The sequence below is a fragment of the Sinohyriopsis cumingii genome, chromosome 17 (assembly GCF_028554795.1).
Source record: "Sinohyriopsis cumingii isolate HCF-2022 chromosome 17, ASM2855479v2, whole genome shotgun sequence".
NCBI lineage: Eukaryota > Metazoa > Mollusca > Bivalvia > Unionida > Unionidae > Sinohyriopsis > Sinohyriopsis cumingii.
This window is the reverse complement of record NC_142977.1, coordinates 13,705,197-13,727,358: the sequence shown is the minus strand read 5'-3', so window position 1 is coordinate 13,727,358 and position 22,162 is coordinate 13,705,197. Positions and strand designations below refer to the sequence as shown.

Genomic DNA, 22,162 nt, shown 5'->3' with positions numbered 1-22,162 from the left:
TTTTATCACAAGGTTGGCCCGTGGGTATGCAAGTATGCTGACAGTGGTAGACGTTGTCAGCCGCTAAAAGGCGGACGAGCCCATTTCCAATTAAAAGGCTTCGGAGGTTGCCTCAATGCTGGTGCTGTACAAGAGTGGATCTCTCAAGTGTCCTAAGATGTTGAAGGTCGACCACAGGCAGAATAAAAGGGGCGCTGTGTCGTAGCCCCTAGGCAGGAGTAGAGGCCGTTCGCGTGCGACGTGAGAAGGCTGGTGTCCACTGGCGCCCAACCGACCCAGGGTTTTGTGCATCGAGTTAACGGAACTCTAGCCGAGCGGCTGTTTGTGCGCCAGTATTCCTAGGAACTACTGCTTTGTGAAAATGGGGTGGATGCAGCAGTGTGAAATGGGTTCGGCGACTGGAGAGATGATTCGGCTTTTTGGCGCAAGGTCAGCTGATGTCATCACCTCCCCGCTTTGGACACATACGGCGCACCAGGGAAAGCCAATGAATAAGCTAATTCTGGTGCACTACAGGTATACACCTGGCGAACTGGAGGGTGGTACCCGCTGAACTATTGATCCAATATTATCGTTGTAGGTTATACTCGACCGATGAGAAATCACTGAATCAACAAGTCAAATGCCACCTGGCCGTAGAGGAATAGTCCAGTGGTATTCTCAATTAGTGAAAAGTTCGCTGAGTCAAGCTAGTGGTCTCAAACTTTACACAATGTCTTCCGTGTACCTGTCGAATGATTAGTTCGCGGACATCGGGTCTATATACCATACGGGGCTCCCTGCGGTGTATGTGGCTTGGACGTGTAAAACGACACTACCCTGCATGATGATGATCTAGTGTTCTCCCCTTTGCAGGGCGATGAAGGAAATGAACCTTCCTCCAACGATAGTGCAGCGCCTGCTAACCGGCTTTGTCACGGCTCATTGTTCTGGCATGTCATCTGCAGATGCGTAATTCTGTGGTAGAGAGTTCATAAACTCTTCAAACATTGTGTCAGCCTCCACCTATCATTGGCTCGGGTAGTTATCCCATTAAGTGCGTCCATTTTTTATGTCCACCGGGGACAGGCCCCTCTATATCAGGTTATATACCCCTTTGGGGGTTGCTACGTATGGCTGCTTGGATGTGACTAAACTCCCTTCTCTGTGCGAAGCATTCGAATTATAACTTATGCTGGATGTCAGCCTTGACCGTCAGCCTCGCACCATCCTTGACCATTTGAGACTCTACACTAAATGCTCACAGAACAGAGCACATCTTGGAGTATATGCCTATGAACTCAACGATAACAACTCCATTATATTCATCCTTAAACTTTTCAACTACCTTCTTGTTAGCGTTGCTATGAAAGGGATGACCTTCCCAAAAAAATCACTCGTATCATAACGTCCTCTGCCACGTCGCTATATGTCTTCCGTTCCTGTCTTCAGCAAGAGGATCTTGGTATCGATGTATGCGAGATGGGTCTTAACACCGTAACGCGTCTTTATGTATTTGCAACAAACGTCATGCATCAAATATTTAGTCCGAAAGGCTGAGATGGCTATCTGGCGTCGCAGCTTGTCCCCTTGAACCTCGCGTCTCACCAGATCGACGTGGATGCGCTTCTGCAGATTTTCCAAGATCTTGCCAAAATGACGGAATTGTTGAACAGCTAAAAGTAATCCTTGACAAAACAATTTGTGGCCTTAGCACGCAGGTTTTTGTTCTTGTGAATACAGGGTGCCATCCACTGTCTCCAGTCAAACTCTAGCTCCTTATAAATCTTGGTGATGCAGATGCCAAGGCTAGTGTAGAGTCGTATGTTTCGATAGTGAATGATGTATCTTTCCTTTTCAGCAGGTTGGGTTCCTGCTTTGTGCATCCTGTGTAGCGACCTCTCAGCTTGTCCACCAGGCCGTGCTGGTAGGAGGATACCGCTCCTTAGAGATAATCATGGATTTGTTAGCTAGTGAAAGTAACTATGATCATCGTGCTTTAATTAACGTGTTGTTGTTAGTCACCTGTGACTACCAGAGCCCTGCCTAAACGCCCGATCCCAATACGCCAGCGGTCTACCAAAACCGTTGCTGCTCTCGGACGTAGCATAATGTATTGTGAAATAGAGCCAAACCGGCGTTCAACTATTTTATAATTATTCTTTCATTATTCTGTTTTTCTAATATATACTTAATGGTTACAAATATTCAGACACTGTTTTTAGAAAGTTTGTTTTTCAGAGACTTGCCACACTATAATACACAGATTTAGATGTGATATCACCACAATTATGCAACCACTTAGGCGTCGTCGTGGCGATGTTGCATATTATCCAAGAGTTTAAAGCATAAAACAAGCACCAACCGACCTATATACCCACGCATACATACATACATACATACATACATACATGTCGAGACTGCTCCGAAGCATATCTTAAATTTGTGTTGCACACATCAAGATGTATTTACATACCAAATATCACGACTATGTACGAAACTGTACTTTAAAACCTAGCCACATATAAGAACTTTAATATCAAGGTTAATCTGGGAAATTGATGTGTGTACTTACTGATGGACATACAGGTGTAAGGACTGACGGACACATATCCAGAAGTGATCGATACGTTGAGATTCCACCAAGATGAGATCGACAATTAAACTAGTCTCTCGCTACCACCAAATCGAGGACGACAATTAAAGTTCTCGCTGCCACCAAATTGAGGTCGACAATTAAAGAAGGTTCTTGCTACCACCAAATTGAGGTCGACAACTGAACTAGGTTTTCGCTACAATCAGGTTGAGGTCGACAACTGAACAAGGTTATCGCTACCACCAAATCGAGGTCGATAATTAATCGAGGTTTTCGATACCACCAAATTGATGTCGACAATTAAATTAGGTTCTCGCTACGTGATTCACATCAGAAATAAAACCAATAATCACAACAGATACTCTTTTGAATACTGGAAAAATTAAAGAAAGCAGTGGCCAAAATAAATTCCTACAGGTTCTTTAGTATCTATTTAATAAAATTAGTAGACGATGGATAATTTGTTCGATACCACTAATCACAACAGGACTAGACAAGACAAGACAAGATAAGCTAATATAGATAAGATAAGATAAGATAATAAGATAAGATAGATAAGATAAGATAAGATAGATAAGATAAGATAAGATAAGATAAGATAAGATAATAAGATAAGATAGATAAGATAAGATAATAAGATAAGATAAGATAGATAAGATAAGATAAGATATATAAGATAAGATAGATAAGATAAGATAAGATAAGATAGATAAGATAAGATAGATAAGATAAGATAAGACAAGTTCTTTTATTCAACAATACAGATATCATTCCTCGCATACCTGGATCAAAGATTGCATTAACATACTCCGACAACCTGGCGGCTATCCACTACTGTGAGGATCAACTTGCAGGATATTCTTTCGTTGCAGTTGCCGATTTCGATGAATTTATATTTCCCAGAAAGCACGCGGATATAAAACAACTAATGGTTAGTGATTAAATTTGTGGTAGTCTTTACTGATCCGCTGTTTTGATACTATTCATTGCATTTGTACTTTGCATTTCTTTATTTATTTCCATGCTTTAATCGTTTTATATATTTCTTTGCCGTTGTTTCCATTGTTTCATTATTCGACTGTTTTAACAATCTGCATTAAATGGACTCTTCGCATTTAATGGACTCTAAGCATTTAATGGACTCTAAGCAGTTCACTTTTTTCTTTGTATCTTTATTTGTTGTTTATTACTTGCATGAGGTAATTGATGACTCATACTTTTCATATACTCTTTGCTTTCCCAAACAGACATGCGTATTGAAACATATGAAATATAAAATTCACTATTCCGATCCTTTTGCTTTATTATTATTATTATTATTATTATTATGACACAACACAACACATAATTAAGTGGGTGGGTGGGTAGGTGGGTGAGAGAGAGACAGAAAGAGAGATTTTTTACGTATCTTTAATAGTTTTAGCCATATAGCTAAGATATCTACAGTGTTGCACTTTATGTCTATCACTGGGACGTCATGCTGTCTGCATGTAACATCATGTCCCACCCATTCAAATTAACCTGACACCAGGCTAACCAGTCATAACACCAACCTCTTAATGCTGCTAGTACCATTTTTATGTCTTTGGTATTACTCGGCTGGGGTTAGAATCCGCAACCTCCTACATCCAAGGCGGACGATCCAACCACTTATTCCACCGGAGTGGTCAACACAGTAATAAAAATATTTGTTTCAAGTATATAATAAAAAGATTATTGACCGAGTGTTCAAAACAGTTTGGCCCCCGTTCATGCGGCGCAGAATGCTCGGAAGTTCGGGGATCCGGTGCCGCATGACATCAGGCCCAACAATTTTAGTACTTAGTTAATAACTTAAACATGTAAACCGTCGATAATTTTGACGTCATTTTAACGTCAAGACGTTAAGTCTTACATAACGGCAAGGACAATTTTATTATATGCTCTTTTTTTCCCTCCGTTAACTTAACATTGTCAGAATCATGCAATATTTTACGATATTGAACTCACGTTCGACTTCATATTGAACTCTAGTGTGCCCAGTAGTGTATTAGGAACTACTTTGTAAACAAATTATGTACACTATCGTAGTAGACGCTTTACGTTTTAATTGATTAAATTTGTTTCTGAATGAACTAAAGCAGATGTTTCGTGGACTGCCACATACCAGCTGCTTTGGCACATTCCGCGTTAACTTTTTTGATAAATGTTTCGGATTTAGGCTAGCTATAGACGCCAGACAGGGTCCTTACCAATAACATGCAAGTGATAAGGCATAAATGTGTCTTCTTTAGCTGGTAATAAGAATGGCAAAAAATAAAATACTTACAGTTTTACATCCTGAATTTCCTCCAAATGCACTTTCTTAGTTCTGCAAATCCAAATTACATTAGTCATGTCATGGGTTCTCAAGCTTGATTACACATTTCAAAATTGTACGTAATTTTGACTATATTCCAAGTGCAATAACATCCTCCTTACTGCACTCAAAATGAAATAAACATATTCCATAGCGTCTTTTTGATAATTGCATTTGAAAGACTTCATATTTTTCCCACCTTATGATTTTAACCATTCAACAATTCAATGGCAGAACAAGAACAGAAACGCACTTGCAGTAGTTGACACGCTTCTCTCTCGCTGCTTGATTCCGATGTATTTCATGTAGAATTAGCACTGATAATCCAGTCCATAATCACGAAATTTCGAAATTTCGTAGAATTGACAAAAATACCAAAATCTATTAATTCTAGATCAAATGGAAAAGTTGTTGCAAGGCGCATTCATTCACAATATGATTTGAAGAAAATGTTTATGTCAACAGACTTGTGTCTTGCGTTTTCAATATTTGAGAACATTAATGTTGTATTTATCATTGTAGGTATCCATTCTAGTGCCCAAGCATCTCATTTTCTGACAATAACATTACCATTTATTTTCCTCACATATGAAACTCTTACCCCTTAGTGCCCTTTTCTTAAAGTACCGTCTGTACTCGCCTAGAGGTCGAGTTCAACTACAAACTGCACAGATGAAGCTCTGTTGTCGCATTATGCCCAAGCAGGTCTGGGTCCATAAAGCTTTTTAGGAATTATCAACAGAAGCAGCAGGGAGGGTGAATAGGCCAGTTTTGGAGCAAGGTTTATTTGAAAATAAAATAAATTGGAAAAAAATGAAAATACAAGGTCAATAACGTCTAACCGACCGAGATTTTCTCTAACTGGGTTAGCTCATTTTGCTACTTTATCTTTGTCGCTCGTGTTTTCAAATTTGTATGTGTGTTTGTTTACCTGTCTGACACTCATTGTTGGTCGTCAACCTCCCTGCTGCTGTAGTGTGTGAGTAATTAAATCATTATTATATCAATAATGGAATCTCGCATGGATAGATTAGCTCGAGAGCGATATTAGATGCAATTAAAAAATATATTCCAGTCCGTGATTCTGTCAAGCAAAAATTACAAGAGCGTCAGGAGTCTCAGGTGGAATTTGCAGAAGATACAGAACACGTATTTAAACCAATTGTCGAACCAACAAAGAATATTGTTACAGCAACTGAGGCGGCTCAAAAAGCTCATGAAACTTTGCCTGTTCATATTGCTGGCCGTCTTCAAGCAGCTCAACCACCACCCCAGTAACCTCTTCAACTACAACCTGAAGTTCAACCTCCTCCAATAGTTAGAACTAACAGTATGGATAAATTTACGCCGGAAGGTATTGCCGCTATCCTTGACTCAGATCATTTAATTAATATTGCCACGTTTGGATTTCGTGATAGAAATAGGTATGTAAAACTCGAATATATTAAAAGTCTAAAAGCTGCCGATTGGGCCAAGCATGTATACCGCGTCGTTACTGATACTCCGCAGATCAGATCTAAGGAAGATATTAAGAATGTTAGTCTTTTTAACCAGACAGTAAATGAATATATTCAACAAGTAAGACAAGAAATAAGATCAAATGAAGTTGCAACCTAAAGAAACTAAACAAAAATGGATATTACGCTCAGCAACAAGTAAGAAAAAAGTTGAGAAAAAAAAAACAACAGGCATAGATCCTAGCCCCAGCGCCACTGGAAGTGGTATTGTCATTCAAGGAAGTTGTCTTGTTACCCCATGCCCCAATAACGTCCTTGCCGACGTGGACAGACTTGAAATCCTCATTGGAGGAAAACGAGCCGGTAATAATTCCCCTGAAATTATTAATGAAGCAGCTGATATTTGTCAACGATTATTTACAAGCGGTATCATGGACATTAATGTTTATCGGTCCCTCATCGATAAAATCATTGATGATTACAGCAGTGATTGAGGGTATGCAATTAGATACAATGACTAAAATAAGATGATCATACATAATGCTCAACGTGGACCTGTAATGGTCAGGGTGATAAATTCACGATTACCAACATATAAAGTTACCTACGGAGATGGACTCGGCGATGTTGTTCAGGGTCTATTCAGAATGATAGCCCCAAAACGAATACCGATTCAAACAATTAAGAATGAAAGCTATTGACGTTGTTCGTGATACAGGTATTGGTGATGTTGCTAGTAAAGCATTCTCAGCAACCAAGGGTAGACTAGCACGATTAATACGACGAAAGCTGCAGCCAGTAAAATTACCCAGCACTAAACCTATGCCTGCAAATGTTAGTAAAATAATCAATCAAGCTGCAAATTAAAAAAAAAAAACTAGCAGAGGTGTCTGGCGTACCACTATCAGAAAAAAAAATATAACTGCTAGTCTGATAGCAGGAAGTGGTCTTCGTGTAAGACGATAACATTTCTAATAAAATGTTCAAACGTGTACCTGATCCTGCATTTGACATGGATTCACCAGTTCTCAAATATGAATCTGTGCGCGATTATCATTACTATAGTTATGACTCACGAGAGCCAAATCAGCGTAGACGAATCGAACTTCAAGTTCAGGATACAGGCAGATATTTCTTACCCGCTGAAGCGTTTATTGAAGTAGAAGGCGAAATTTTAAAAACAGATGATACTGAATGTGGAGCTGATGTTAGAGTTGGTTTTGTTAATAATGGTAATATTGCGTTATTCAACAGTGCTACATACATGATTGATGGAAAAAAACATTGAAATATGCTAGAACAACGTCGACGTTGCCACTACGATATTGGGTCTAGCAAGATATTTCAATGATTTTTCAAGATCAGCTGGTTCGTCAATGATGTTTGCCAAAGGCACTTCTGACCACCATAATAACATACATCATAATATAAGACGACCAGCAAACGCTGCCGACGACGCTGACGCTGATGTGTTTCCGGTGGTTCATGTTGCTAATTAAGAATTCAACTTAGGATTCGCAGTGCGTCGATTAATGCTGAAAGATGGTCGCAGAAGATTTTCATGCGCAATTCCACTGTCCCACAGCTTTGGATTTTGCAGAAATGTTAGAAAAGTTAATTTTGGAGCCAAGCATATAGCTGTGCTTGTAAGAAAGGCTACTGACGATGATGCAATCTGGCGCACTCTCTGTGATGATGGTAAAGTAATGCTGACAAAACTTTCGTTGTGGATGCCAACAATGATACCATCACTCGCTGAAAAACAACGGTTGCTCTCCTTTATGGACACAGTTGGTGAATCAACATTATTGATAATGGTTGACGATGACCACAGATAGTGTTCAAAGTAACACTAATGGTGTATTCATATGGCAGATAGCATCACAGCAAGGTGTTTCTTCACCGCGACATCTATTTGTTGCTTTCCAAGATGCTGAACGAGTAAACTCACAGACACACAGTATAATGATATTTGACAAACTTAGTATTACTTAAGTTTCACTGAGAATAAATGGACATCAAGAACCATCCGAAGATATATTATTGAATTTTGAGAATAATCATGTAGCAAGTGCATGTCATCGTTTGATGCCATTCATGGAACGTGATGAAAATATTGATTCTGGTCTACAAATATTACAACTAGATTTTACAACGCTGTATCCGATTTATTACTTTTCACTGAAACACCTGGATTTATTTAGACAAACTGTGGTTGATATACATTTTCGAGCTCGTGTGATAATAGAAGCAATAGCTAATTACAGAGCAATCGCTGTTATACTCTCAGACAAAACAATATTGCTTGAAAGTGTTGGTGGACGAATGAGAGTCATTGATGTCCCAGTGGAAAACATGTAATTAATACCGCTCATGATAATATAATATCATGTCATCATGTTAGTGTCAGTCAGACTCCTGGTCAATTTAAAAAACTACAATCAATATCAAAAGAGAACTATTGAATAAAAATATCACTAAAAAAGAACAAATCGCACGTGGTCCAAATAAACTATTATTGTCAGAACGTCAACACAAACACTTTAATAAAGCAAAAGAATAAAAAACCAACGTTAGACTTAATCTTTCTGCGAGTGCCATTAACGACGCAGCAAGACGGGTAGTACATTTCCACTTCTTGCAGCTATACCAGCATTAATAGCCGCTGCAGCCCCAGCTGTTGCAAAAGCAGCTGCATTTGGTGCTGTTGGAACTGCTGCTGGATGGCACTGAAGAAAGCAACAGGTTACGGAATAAAGACATCCAAAAAAAGGGCCTTCCAAGAAAGGAAGGGGTCTAAGAACTCCCTATTCGTGGTACGGAAAAGGTCTGAGACTTCCCGGGACACTTCGCTGATTCTTCCTATGTCCAATTTTGATTTAAAAATTAAAAATTTAAACATCATAAACTTCAGAGGTATTTTTTATTCGTGATGAATTACCAAAACAACGAAACCGTGTTGAAACCGGTATCATTAATCTCGATGGAAGTTCTGGTCCAGATACTCATTGGGTTGCATACGCGATTGATCCACGTGGAGTTGTTTATTTTGATAAGCATGGGTTGGCGTGACCAAAATAATTTTTAGAATATGTCGGCAGAGTGCAAAGAACTCATCTTCAAAACGCTCCCGTCTGGTATTCAACATTACCAACCCAGACAATAACCGAACCGCCAATATGAGGTCGTGAAGTAATTGCTGTACTCTACTCTGTGTCAAGGTTCCTTACATCGTCAGGGACACCACCTCATAAAGTCGTGCACGAGTATACAAGTGGATGGTATAGCCATCTGCCGCCGTTTTAAAAAGCTCTTAAAGTATAATGGTAAATATGTACGGAAGATCTTCTCGCCTGAGTGAAACTCAGCAAGGCAACTTATCTAAATATGCAACCCTTGACGAGGTCAAAGATGAACTCGCTAATCTTTTGAGTCTTGCAAATGTGGACCAAAATGAAGTCGTTTTACAAAATAAACAAGGACGATTAAAGACGAGTAATATCTCGTTGCAAGATATTATTCTGCGGGTTCCAGATGCAACAGAAGATAACTTAGTGGTGTTGCTAAAATGGTATTTTTTAAAAATCAGAGTAATCATTCTTAACACTCATGGGATAAATTGCTGGACGCATCAGAAGAATTGGAGATATTATGTATGGCGATCTCAACATGAGTAAAAATACAATTATTAATGTAAGAGAACCAAAATCAGACGATGCTGTGGTAACAAAATGATATGTAGACAGCAACAACAACACGATCAGAACTAAGATCTGTGATCGTTTACTAACTGCAGGTGATAAAATTACTGTTTCTCTCAATATGACTAATAATAAAATTACTGGTCTTGGAGAACCAGAATCATGCGATGACGCTGCAACGAAGAAATACGTCATGTACAAATGTTTTTAAATTTTCGTAGAAACATAAATAGAACCATTAATGAATTTTTTGGGACTCCATCAGTCATCGACATTAAGCTCTCTGACATATAACTATTTAGCGACAGTGTAGTATATACGGTAGCATCTGGATCAACGTTATGGTCACCACTGAATAAATCCATTAAACATCGCGCTGAGGATACCGGGTTATACAGATTCTCAGTACTCGTCGTTACAACACTTCCAATATCCACCACAATACCACGGAGTTATCCAATTAACGAGTTTACTGGATCTGTGTTAGTTATGTTGGATCAAAACAACGAGGGAACATTCGTGGTGGAACCTAAAGAAAAACGCATTCCAGTGTTGTACTATTGGTGCCTTGAATTAGTTGCTAAACTACCACAAACTTAAAACATAATGAGCTCCTCAATCAATGTTCAACATTATAGATACAATCAAGTATGTGAGTGGCAAACCAAACTGAAAATATCGTTGACGAGTATACAGTAAAGTTAACAAATATCTCAGACGTGTCGCTGTCGTTGACATAATTGTGTATTCGGCGTCCGCTATTATCGGTGGACCCGATGTATTGCTATCAACAATAAAAATGACATCACCAGAACTTGTAACAATTTGTGCTTCAGCTGGTATTCTTAATATCATCGCAAAAAAAATATCTAAGTTTAGCGAAAATGAACTACATGAGTATACAATAAAATTGCATGCAGCGACGCTAGCACACTCCAAATTATCTTCGTTGATATCATCAGGCTTTAGCGATGGAACAATATGAGATACTGAGTTCACAGAAATAATTAAGACTTACAACGAGGTAATGACTGTGTCAGAATCTACATCCGATTTAGAAAATCGGGATTTAAAATCTTGATTTAAAATCAGGAGTTATAAATAATGTCGTCGTCGCAAGAATTATTGCAACATATCGTCGCTAATACAACTCCGTCAAAAACAATGATGATATAATCAAGCTCGACCAGTCCTGAGTTCAGCGTCAACTTTCCAACTGCCAATTTCAGCGAAAGAAATAGCACTAGCACAATTACGAATATATCATAGTTGGCCAAATATTAGATCAAATTCATTCGGTGGGTTGCAAGCAAATAATTCAGAGGTATATGCACATAAAAATAAACCAATATGGAACTCTCGATTGGCAAGTTGTTGATATTCTCACACGCGATTATCACATTGAACAATAAAAGATGAAATCCAGCGCAGAATTAAATCTATGACAGAAAAAGAATCTAAAATAGCTATTACTGTTCACGAACCAACATTATCAGCCGCGATAGAAATAAATTCTTAAGATTACTCCGTCCATCATCGATACCAGCTGTATTAGGATGGCTAGAAATACCACCTGTTTATCAAGGACGAACAGAACCTAAAAGTGTCGATTTCTCCACGGACAAGAATTTATATTTGAAGCTTCCAGAATATCGAGGAAATTATCTGTGGAGAACAAGTTCTCGTGTAACTGCTTCTGATAGTGAATTACTTCCTGAAATAGTGGGACAGTTATATACCCATGATGATAAAATGAATCCGACCGTCGATGAAAAATGTATTTAATCAGTTTCCAACCCCATTAATTCCGAGTTTGAACAATCAATCAGCAAACGACGAAATATACTTTTCAGCGTTAAACAAACCCTACAATGATGATCTAAAACAACAGATCATTCAAACAATACAACATCTAAACCAAGTTATAGATCAGACCATAATTATAGCAATAAAGCTATCATTAGAAATATGATTCGCCTAAGTGATGAATTCATGATCAATATACACAACCCCGTACAAAGACCCTTAAACAGTTGTTTCTCAATCATTATAAAATAACCGAAAGAAAATTACCAGCATATAAAATACCAATATTTAACACCCACGAGCTAAAAAAGTCAGCCGACGATCTCGTCAGTGAATATTTTCAAAAAATACTTGATTCGTGGAGAAAAATAGCCCCACCAGCAACTATTCTCAAGTAAAACAATGATCCATACGATGGAGGTCGTCATATTTCACCAGGAATTAACATCAACGATTTCAGTCAATCTTGTATGTGATGCAGTTAATGGCAGCTATCAAGTAAATCTTGAAAACTCCAGTCAGGCTCAACAGGGAAACCTTTTATTTACATTTACACCTCAAGTACCTCCTGGATGTTTGATCGTACAAGAACCCATTAATCCGGTTAATCTGCGATGTCATAATCCGCTATTATCAAGAATACATTTCAGACTTACTAACCAAAGCGGACACTTGCTTGATTTGCGATAGGAAGATCTAAATATAAATCTGTATGTAAGATCAGAAAGATCTTTTCGTAGATCTTCAGGTTCGTAGAGGATTTTGTCAAATTTATTTCTGAGTCGAAGTTTGCCTTTTATAAATAATTATTTCATGATTTAATCAAAGGGGCATCATATATGTAGCAACACGTGAGATTTTTTTTATATACAACAAAGAGATACTTGAAAGCGCCGTCAGAACAATGTTGACACTATCCACACTTGACAAAGTCAAGCAGAAAAAAGTTAATGATTATTGGTGAATGCGGCGATGAAAAAATTTTGTTAACGGAGGAACAATTAAATGAGCTGCAGCAATAACATATTATTTCGATTATGTGCGATAGAGAACAGGTTCTGAATTGTACACATTCTTGCTTAAAAATATATAATCTGATCTGAATAAATATTATCCTTGACAAAGTCAAGGCAGGATCAAAATAAATATCAATGATATAATCATTGAGTCTGGTTCAGAATAAAAACCGAATTTAATCAAATCGATGGGTATATTTCTCATAACTGTTCAGATTATCAAACAATTTCATAAAATTGATGGGTATATTACCCAAATTAAATCAGATTATTGGTCAAATTCATTTACAAATTTATATTAAACGATTTTATCATTGATTTTAGAAAGATTTTATCGTTATTAATATTATTTCAGATTAATGGTTAATTTCACAGATTTGACGGGTATAATAACCCAGTTAAACCAGATCATCAAACGATTTCATCAAATTAACATAGTACTCAAAATAATGAAAATCTCATTGAAAACAGAAAAGATAAATACTCACTTAATTATTTCACAAATAACAAATATAAATATATTATAACAGAATTTATTTTTACTGATTCTCTTTAAGATTTCAGGTAAATGGTGCTTAACCTTGAAAAAATAAAGGTAGTTAGATTTTACAATTTGATGTGGTAAGTGTTACTCATCGTTGACAAAGTCAAGACATTTCAATTGTATAATTTAATCAGGTTAATGATTCTCAATGTTGGTAAAGTCAAGGCAGTTATATTTTATAATTTGATGGGCTAAATGATGCTCAACCTTAACAAAGTCAAGGTAGTCAGATTTTATAATTTGATGAGATAAATGTTACTCAAAATTGTGAAAATCATACTGATACATACAATTAAATAATAAATATTATAATCTAAATAAAAATAAATCTGAATCTGAATAAATATTATTATCAGAATAAAAATTGTTATCCAAATAAACATTATAATATGAATAAATATTACTATCAGAATAAAAATTGTTATCCAAATAAACATTATAATCGCAATAAATATTATAATTTTAATAATTATTATTATCAGAATGCATATTATTATCAAATAAATATCATAATCTGAATAAATATAATCTGGATAAATAGTATTATCCTAATAAAAAATCTTCTTCTTCACTGATTATTGAATTTGCTGGGGTAAATGGTATTCAAAATTGTGATCATCGATCACATTTCATAATTTGTCAAGTTAAATGATACTTTAAAAAATAATTATAGGACTGATTTCATAATTTGCTGGGGTAAATAATACCCAAAATAACGAAAATCCAGCTGAAAACAGAACAAATAAAAAGTTAAATAATGATAATAACAATTTCACACACTAAAATCAAATATTTCTGAATAAAAATAATTATTATCAAAAAATAAATAAATCTGAATCAGAATAAATATTATAGTCAGAATAAATAGTACATGTTTTATTTTTTGTTAACACTTTCACTCTCACAATCACTAGTGTCATTGTTTTCATTTTCATGTTTTCGTTACCACAGACAAAGCTGAAGCACTCGCTGTTGCCATAACTTTTACATTCACAATCTCCTTTAGTGACATTTTTACTACTTTCACTGGTAACAATTATCAAGTTCTAATAACAGCTGTTTCATTTTCACTTTTACAATGACTCGTTTCACGATCTGACATAATCTTTCTCGCCTGCCTTACGCGTGTATTCAGAATCTCTTTTGTTTCGTATTCGTGAGATAATTCTGACCTATTTTTTCAATCGTGAGAGAAACGAATTTTTCAACTTTGTATCTTTGACCGAATCAGCTTAATGAATCGGTATTCTGCTGTTAATTTCGTTCAAATTTTCGTTGTTGTAATGTTTCAAAAAATATTTGTCATGATTAAGTTTATCAGATGTTTTTATATCGTCATGTTGTAATTTTTAAATAAATAATATTAATATTTTCAACATTCATTATAAAAATAACAACAAATAAACATAGGGTCCTTGTGAGACATTTCTTATGTTCTTCTTGGTTGACATTCTTTTTGAATGTTCTTGTGTGGTGTATCCTTCAGTGAGATTTAGAGCTCACATCACGCTACTGTTTATTTATGGAGGCTCCACAAGACAAATAGACACCCAGTGAATACCCAACCGAAAAGAAATTTTAGAGATTCAGAGGGTTGTCTAGGCCTTTTAATTTCATGCTCAATATCAAACCCCGGGGAACATGCAAAATGCACTCACCACATTGTTCGATGTAGTGAGGAGGTGTACGTGAAATCTCTTTGGGGATTGAGCTCCCACTTATTAATGAAAAATTGCACGCCACCGTCGACAATTTGTCAGTCACGCGATTGGAATGCCAGACCTCGAATATGAGAATCAACCATGCTAACACTGTAACAACTGACCATCCATGATGATATATGTTTCATAAATTATTATGAAGTTACCTATGTTGGATTCATACAGATCATATACTGAGTAAATCATAATTATTGTAAACTGCAGCGTGGATTTTGTCGATTTTCCAAAACACACCGTATTATATAAAGGCACATATATTTCTGACGAGTTAAGAGACAAGTACTTTGTATAGAGATCTAAAAATGACTTAGCTGTATTGTACACATAAACGGGGCGTGTATGATTTACTGTTTTTCTGCCTTGATTTTGACGATGACAAAGTTAAAAGGAGCAAATATCCTTCTAGTAATTTGAACTATTACAAAATACGCCACTCCACTGAAAGCTAATTTCCACATAGGTAGTTATTTCTGTATAATAGTTACGATGATAAAAAAAGATAATGCTGAGATCATTACGCAGTAACAAGCGGGGTAACTGTTTAATTACTCAACCGGAGATATATTTGCTTGACAGACTTCTCTCCCTTCAGATCTCTTGCTGTGTGTAATACTGAAATGTTATTTTTTGTTTATATTTCTTCGAAAATGCTGATTTGTACATTTTATCCGCGATATGTCTTACCGGCGCACGGTGAATATCAAAATGGTCCAGCTACTTTCATTGGTTGAAATATTATTTCTTCGCTAGTCTCCACGTTCACAGAGTTAACTAATTTTGCGCTCTTATCATTTCAGCCAGTCATACCAAATTTGCAATTTTGAATATGTGTAATAGCTCGCATATAACCCAGGAATTATCTTTCGGGTCTTAATCAATATTATCGATCACAAGACCGTCTTCAATTAGTCCGTGGAAACACTCGTAAATAGACCTATGCGAGTAATAATTTTTATTCCCCACAGCGCTGAACATGAGATGAACAGTATTGATGACAAAACCGACTGGTTTTTTAATCGAAAATTCCTGATGACAACATCACGAAATTCTTCACAATTCTTCACGAAGGGATGTCTTACAAATTCATTTTGCTCCATTTATATAATATTATTTCTCTAAATAATTATTTTTAAAATCTTTTTTATAACTTTGTCATTGCCGGCGTTAATTTGTTTCATAATATCGTTTCAGCTCTCCCTAATTTTTTACCATCACATTGCACATACAACTGCGTTTCTACTCTAACCTCAAAATCACACTTCAAACACGGTTTATTTACTAGATTCCCTCTTCGTACGGTTTGTAGGTGAAGTCCACAAAATTGGTTTACGCAGGCTTTCTTGCAGGGAGTTGTATAACCTATCATTAACCATTAATAGTCATTTTATGTTTGAATTATTATATAATTATACTTCAACTTAAATATATATTTGCCTTAATTATGATATGGAAGAGTTTGAGGGATTATCAACAGTCGCACCTTCTAAAGCTAGATTCGATCTTGACAGACAAAAACCTGACTTGCGGAGGCGAGCTCTGGTTGATCCGACTGAAACTGATTAAAAGTGTTTGTGACGCCAAGAAAGAATTTCGCGACGATAGTGCAGCTCATGTGTAGTCAACATTTAGAATATGCGCGACACCGAAAGTGTTGTCGATGCTACAATAAATGACCAACAAGAGGCGACGATTATTAATTATCTAGACAATCGGAGATATTTTTAAGAATAAAATTCCTTGTAGCCAATTGTTTTACCGTTCCGTCAGTTTCTGCTCAATTTGCTCAGAAGGAAAATTTATTGAAACCAACACGGTTTGATTTTCTTCAAGAAATACAACGCAGTTGTATTTAATACGGACACGGTGGATTATGGAATAACAGATACGATTATAAGGATGTTATCTCGGTTGATATGGTTGCATGTTACCATGGGCATTTTCTTGGAATGCGAGAGTATTCTAAATACTTTAAGAGATTTGGACATCTAACACACGAGATGAGCAGAGTTGCGATAAACGGACCCTTACCAGATTTTGACCTGACTGAATTCGCTTGTATCGAGTCATTTTAATTTGCACGAAAAACCTTCATCCGATTGTAGCTGTTTGGTTTGGAAGACATTTTAGAGAATGCGGTTGGGCTCCAATAGTTTTATTACGATATATGCTTGATGTAAAAATATTGATATCGTTGATTTGCAAGTGAAGCAATTATATCATATTGTCCGCAAAAACAAGTTTGGTTACCACAACAACAAAAATATTCCTATGATGAAAATCCTGATATAAATGATTTTGAGAATAATCTCGCAAAAGATCTTGGCAGAAAAATAATTGGTAAATTTACTCAAGGAGAATCATATGATTATAAACGACATTGTACAATATTAATTATATATGATGCTGAACTTGATTTTTTAATTGTTGATACAACGGAGAGAAATACATTTATAAATCGAAGTAATGTTAACTTATCAGACGGAACTAAATTAGATACACCAGTGAGTTACACTGATGGTGAGTCACCGGAGTTTACTCATTTAAGATCTTCAAAGCTCGCGTACGTTTCAATAAATTTATTATTTATGATAAACAGATTTCCTAATGTCGCTGTTAGACTCGCCACAGATTCATTTTATATCAATAAAAATACAGGATTGCTGAAACTACTACGTATCGGCTCTGATGCATCATGGGGCGAATGGAGTATAAAACAAGAAAAGATACTTAGTTATTCTGAATCTGGCGACGTTGAAATCAAAGATATTTTATTACAAAAATAATAAAATATCAATATTGTCATCTGCACCATCGGCATATGATCCTGTGATCAGACATAAGACTGTTCATCTCAGTGGACCGGGAGTTCTGGTAAAACAACACGTGTGATCGAATTATTTCGAGGACTTGATATAATTGTGTTAACGCGTACACATAGACTCGCCTGATAAATGAACGAAGGTGTTAAACCTTATGCTTATCACAGCTTTTTCCGATGGAAGGGAGATATATGGACTCCTGATCGAATGGGAGATATATGGACCCCTGATCGAATGGGAGATATATGGACCCCTGATCGAATGGGAGATATATGGACCCCTGATCGAATGGGAGATATATGGACCCCTGATCGAATGGGAGATATATGGACCCCTGATAGAATGGGAGATATATGGACCCCTGATCGAATGGGAGATATATGGACCCCTGATCGAATGGGAGATATATGGACCCCTGATCGAATGGGTGAAATATATATTCCAAAGATTATTATCTGGGATGAAATATGTACAGTGTCGCTGAAGACATTACATATATTTCATGGTTGTTGACAAAAAATACTGCTGTGATAATGTGTGGTGATCAAAGTCGACCGCCTCCTTTTGTTTGATTGCCTCAGCATGTATGGTTAAAAAGGTTTGTAGATTATTATGAGGAAATAACTGATGATCATAGAGTGATTGATCCAGAATTAAGAGCGCTTAAGAAATTAATCAGACTACAACCAAATAAAATTCAGTGTGAAATAATGCGTGAAGTAATTTCAGAAACTCCTATGAATGATTTTTGGAATATATGGAGACCATATAGTTGCAAGTAGAAAGACGGTTCGTAATAGACTTTAACAACAATTATTTCTGTTACAAAAAGTAAAGTTTTCAAATCTACCTGTACCATTGTGTTATCGCCCAGCAGATACTCGACAGCAAAATATCGACGTTGAAATTTCAGGTTGCAGTAGTAAACAAAATCTTGTGTTAAATGATATTGTTTTAGTTCCTGCGTGTGTTGCTGAGAGAGATTTTAACGATGGACAAAACTTCATAGACGCTAGGATATGCTATAACGATTCATTCATCACAAGGATTAACTATTTCTGATACTAATATTTGGATTGTTGATGATCGTATTGAGTGGTCAAATTTAGTTTATCTCGCAGTATCTCAAGTCAGAAGACTATCTCAGCTGCTAAGGGTTATCCTAGACCTCACAGAAAATAATAATCAAACTGCTAGCAATCGCGATCATGTAGTAAAAAAATAGCTTGCTATAAACAGTGTGATAAACAAAATAAGCGCGACTTTGATCTCGATGCTGAATTTATCATGACATTGAAACAACGACAGAATAATCATTGTGCGAGCTGTTACACAGTAATGCTGTGGCAGTATTCAAATAATAATCCAAGACAGTTTACCGTCGATAGAATTTATAGTAGTAGTGGTCATACACGCGAAAATGTGATGCTGGTCTGTTTTGAATGTAATCGACGTCGAGGCACTAGTTCACAAAAGTGAATGCGGTGGTAATTGTGTGTCTTCAGGAATTACTGGTAATTGTTCACGTACAAATCCACGCTGAGGAGCAGTTCAATCTAATCTGAAGATTGCAGGTCTACCCGTGGATCTTACCACGCTGAAAATATTATGAGTCGTCACATTCCAAAAATGATCAGTTGCTCTTTTATACCACCTTCGAGTTCACCAGGTTCATATAAATATCTGACAGTCACATTACCTAGTATTGGTTGTTTTGAAAAGGAGTCATGTCGTTGTATTGGTATATGTTTTTTTGTGATTGCATTGATAGATTTCATAGAAATTGCACAAACAATTTCATTATTCAACGCAGCTATTACACTTGTTGGTCTTGCAACCCATTCACGAGATATATCTTTCTGACTTATTTCCTTCGCATATTGATATCCAAATAACCGCTCAGCAAGTTTTCGATTAAATCTTCAACAATTGCCTGATCACGATGAATTGTGGTATGTCCTCGTATGATTTTGATGTCATGTTTTTTTTTCCATCAGAGATGATACAGCACCAAGAAATTCCTTGCCAGGATCAACCTGTAGCAACTGTGGCCATCTTAGACCACTCCGGAACCTAGTTGATAAATTCGTTCAAACGCAGAAGCGACTTCGGTTGCTGCTTTAGTTTATAGTGGCTCTACTTCTTTATACCTACTTGCAACGTCAACGACAGTCAACGCGTAGTTGTATGTGCGCGATTGACGTCTACGTATTTTAATTGTATCATGTGATAAAAACAAAATATCTGCTTGATGAACTTCATTGAGAGTGCTGACCTCAAAATGTGCGTATTGAAATTTTTTAGGTGGTGGTAGATAAAATTTGCCATACTACCTGTTATGCTAACCATTTTGCAGCAACATAACGTGTGACATTTGCTGCATCAGCGAGTTTACTAATCGCTGCTCTACCCCTCCAATATCCCCTTGGGCTATAATAAATCGATTCCATTATAAAAAAAATAATCGGTTGATTAATTACTGGCCCGTAGCGCTAGCTTAATTTTCATGGCAGATCTTACTAGGAAGCCAGCAAGTTTTCTCAGAGAGATTTATTTTTTATGAAATTTAACGAGTGAATCAACTTCACATCTGCAATATGTCGTTGTTGTAAATCCATATTTTTATATGCTACATCATGAACGTGACATGCTTGATCAAAAGCATTTATTGGATACTCTCCAGGTCTTGGTTGATCTCGCTCGTCAAGTCGGATATCAAGTCGGGTTCCAGGACCACAATAATTATATCCAGGAATATGTGTTTCTCCTGGATACTTAGCCCATGGAGCTCCAGGTAATTTTCCAAGTAAAGCAGCGATATCACCACCTGTCTTCGTACGAGACGAAATAAATCTGTATTTGCTTGTACCACATTTTACACACTTGCTTGTAAGGGCACGCTTTTTATTTATTTGTTATTATTGTTGTTAATTTACTTGTGGGGGTTACATGATCCTCGGTCGCGATATCGTGTAGGTGTTGATAAATATTTTGGTTAAGAAACAGCAGCAGGGAGGGTGACGACCAACAATAGTGTCAGACGGTTAAACAAACACACATACAAATTTGAAAACACGATCGACAAAGATAAAGTAACAAAATGAGCTAACCCAATTAGAGAAAATCTCGGTCGGTTAGAGGCTTCAGTTTAACGTTATTGACCTTGTATTTGTATTTGTTTCGTATGAAGCTTTACTTTCAACGAAGACTTGCTCCAAAAACTAGTCTGTTCACCCTCCCTGCTGCTACAAAACAGCAGAGATCCTGACCTTCCGGTGCATCATGCGATGACAGATCACGGTTTATGTTGGTTGCAGCTGGACTCGACTTATAAGCGACAACTAATTTGTCTATTTCAACCTTCAAATTACATACATCATGTGACTAAACGTCCAGTATATTAATAAATGAATCATGCACGGACAAGATTTCCTCTACCTTTTGCAAATATAAGAAAACAAAATAAAAATTTCGTTCCATTTTAGCACTGAATTTGCATCAGTTTGCAGAGATAATTGCAAAATTAAGACTAAAATTAGTAAAATTTTAAAAGTGTGATATTCGTATGGTTGACGATTTGAAAAAGAAACACTAAGTCCAAATGAAAATTGTAAAAGAAAACAATAATTCTGGAAGTATCACAAATTGCCAAAGAAAGAAATTATTAACAAACATTTAGCTAACATGATTTCATTGGAGAAAATAATTTTGATTGGCCTTAAGCTCTCATGAATCATTAAAGGAAAGGAACTGGAATACAATGGAGTTTTTTTTTGGTTAAAACATTCCTAAACAATTTGGCAATAAAATCGAACAAAATTTGGCTTTTGTGTCATTGTTTCTTTTATTCAAAGAAAATATAAAAACTAAAATTAACCATCAGAATATTGCCACAAGAAAGAAAATCATCAAGTCCAGTCAAGTCACTCATTAGAATCATATTTAAATTGTCAGAAAAATTCAAAAATGTAATTTGACGTGTACACGGTCTTTGCAATTCTCTATACAAGCCCTAATGATTACGTCTAAAATGTAATTTGATGTGTACACGGTCTTTGCAATTCTCTATATGCCCTAATGATTACGTCCAAAATGTAATTTGACGTGTATACGGTCTTTGCAATTCTCTATATGCCCTAATGATTACGTCCAAAATGTAATTTGACGTGTATACGGTCTTTGCAA

The 22,162-nt window shown here is 36.4% G+C and overlaps 1 protein-coding gene across 1 annotated transcript in view; it reads left to right on the top strand.

Moving 5' to 3' along the window:
* LOC149777782 (uncharacterized) overlaps positions 1–22,162 on the top strand; it is a 63,490-nt gene that overhangs the window by 6,341 nt on the left and 34,987 nt on the right. Inside the window, exon 2 of the mRNA XM_089938821.1 lies at positions 3,340–3,506. Within this exon, the coding sequence (XP_089794947.1) occupies positions 3,340–3,506 (167 nt within the window). The remainder of the gene's footprint in view (positions 1–3,339; positions 3,507–22,162) is intronic.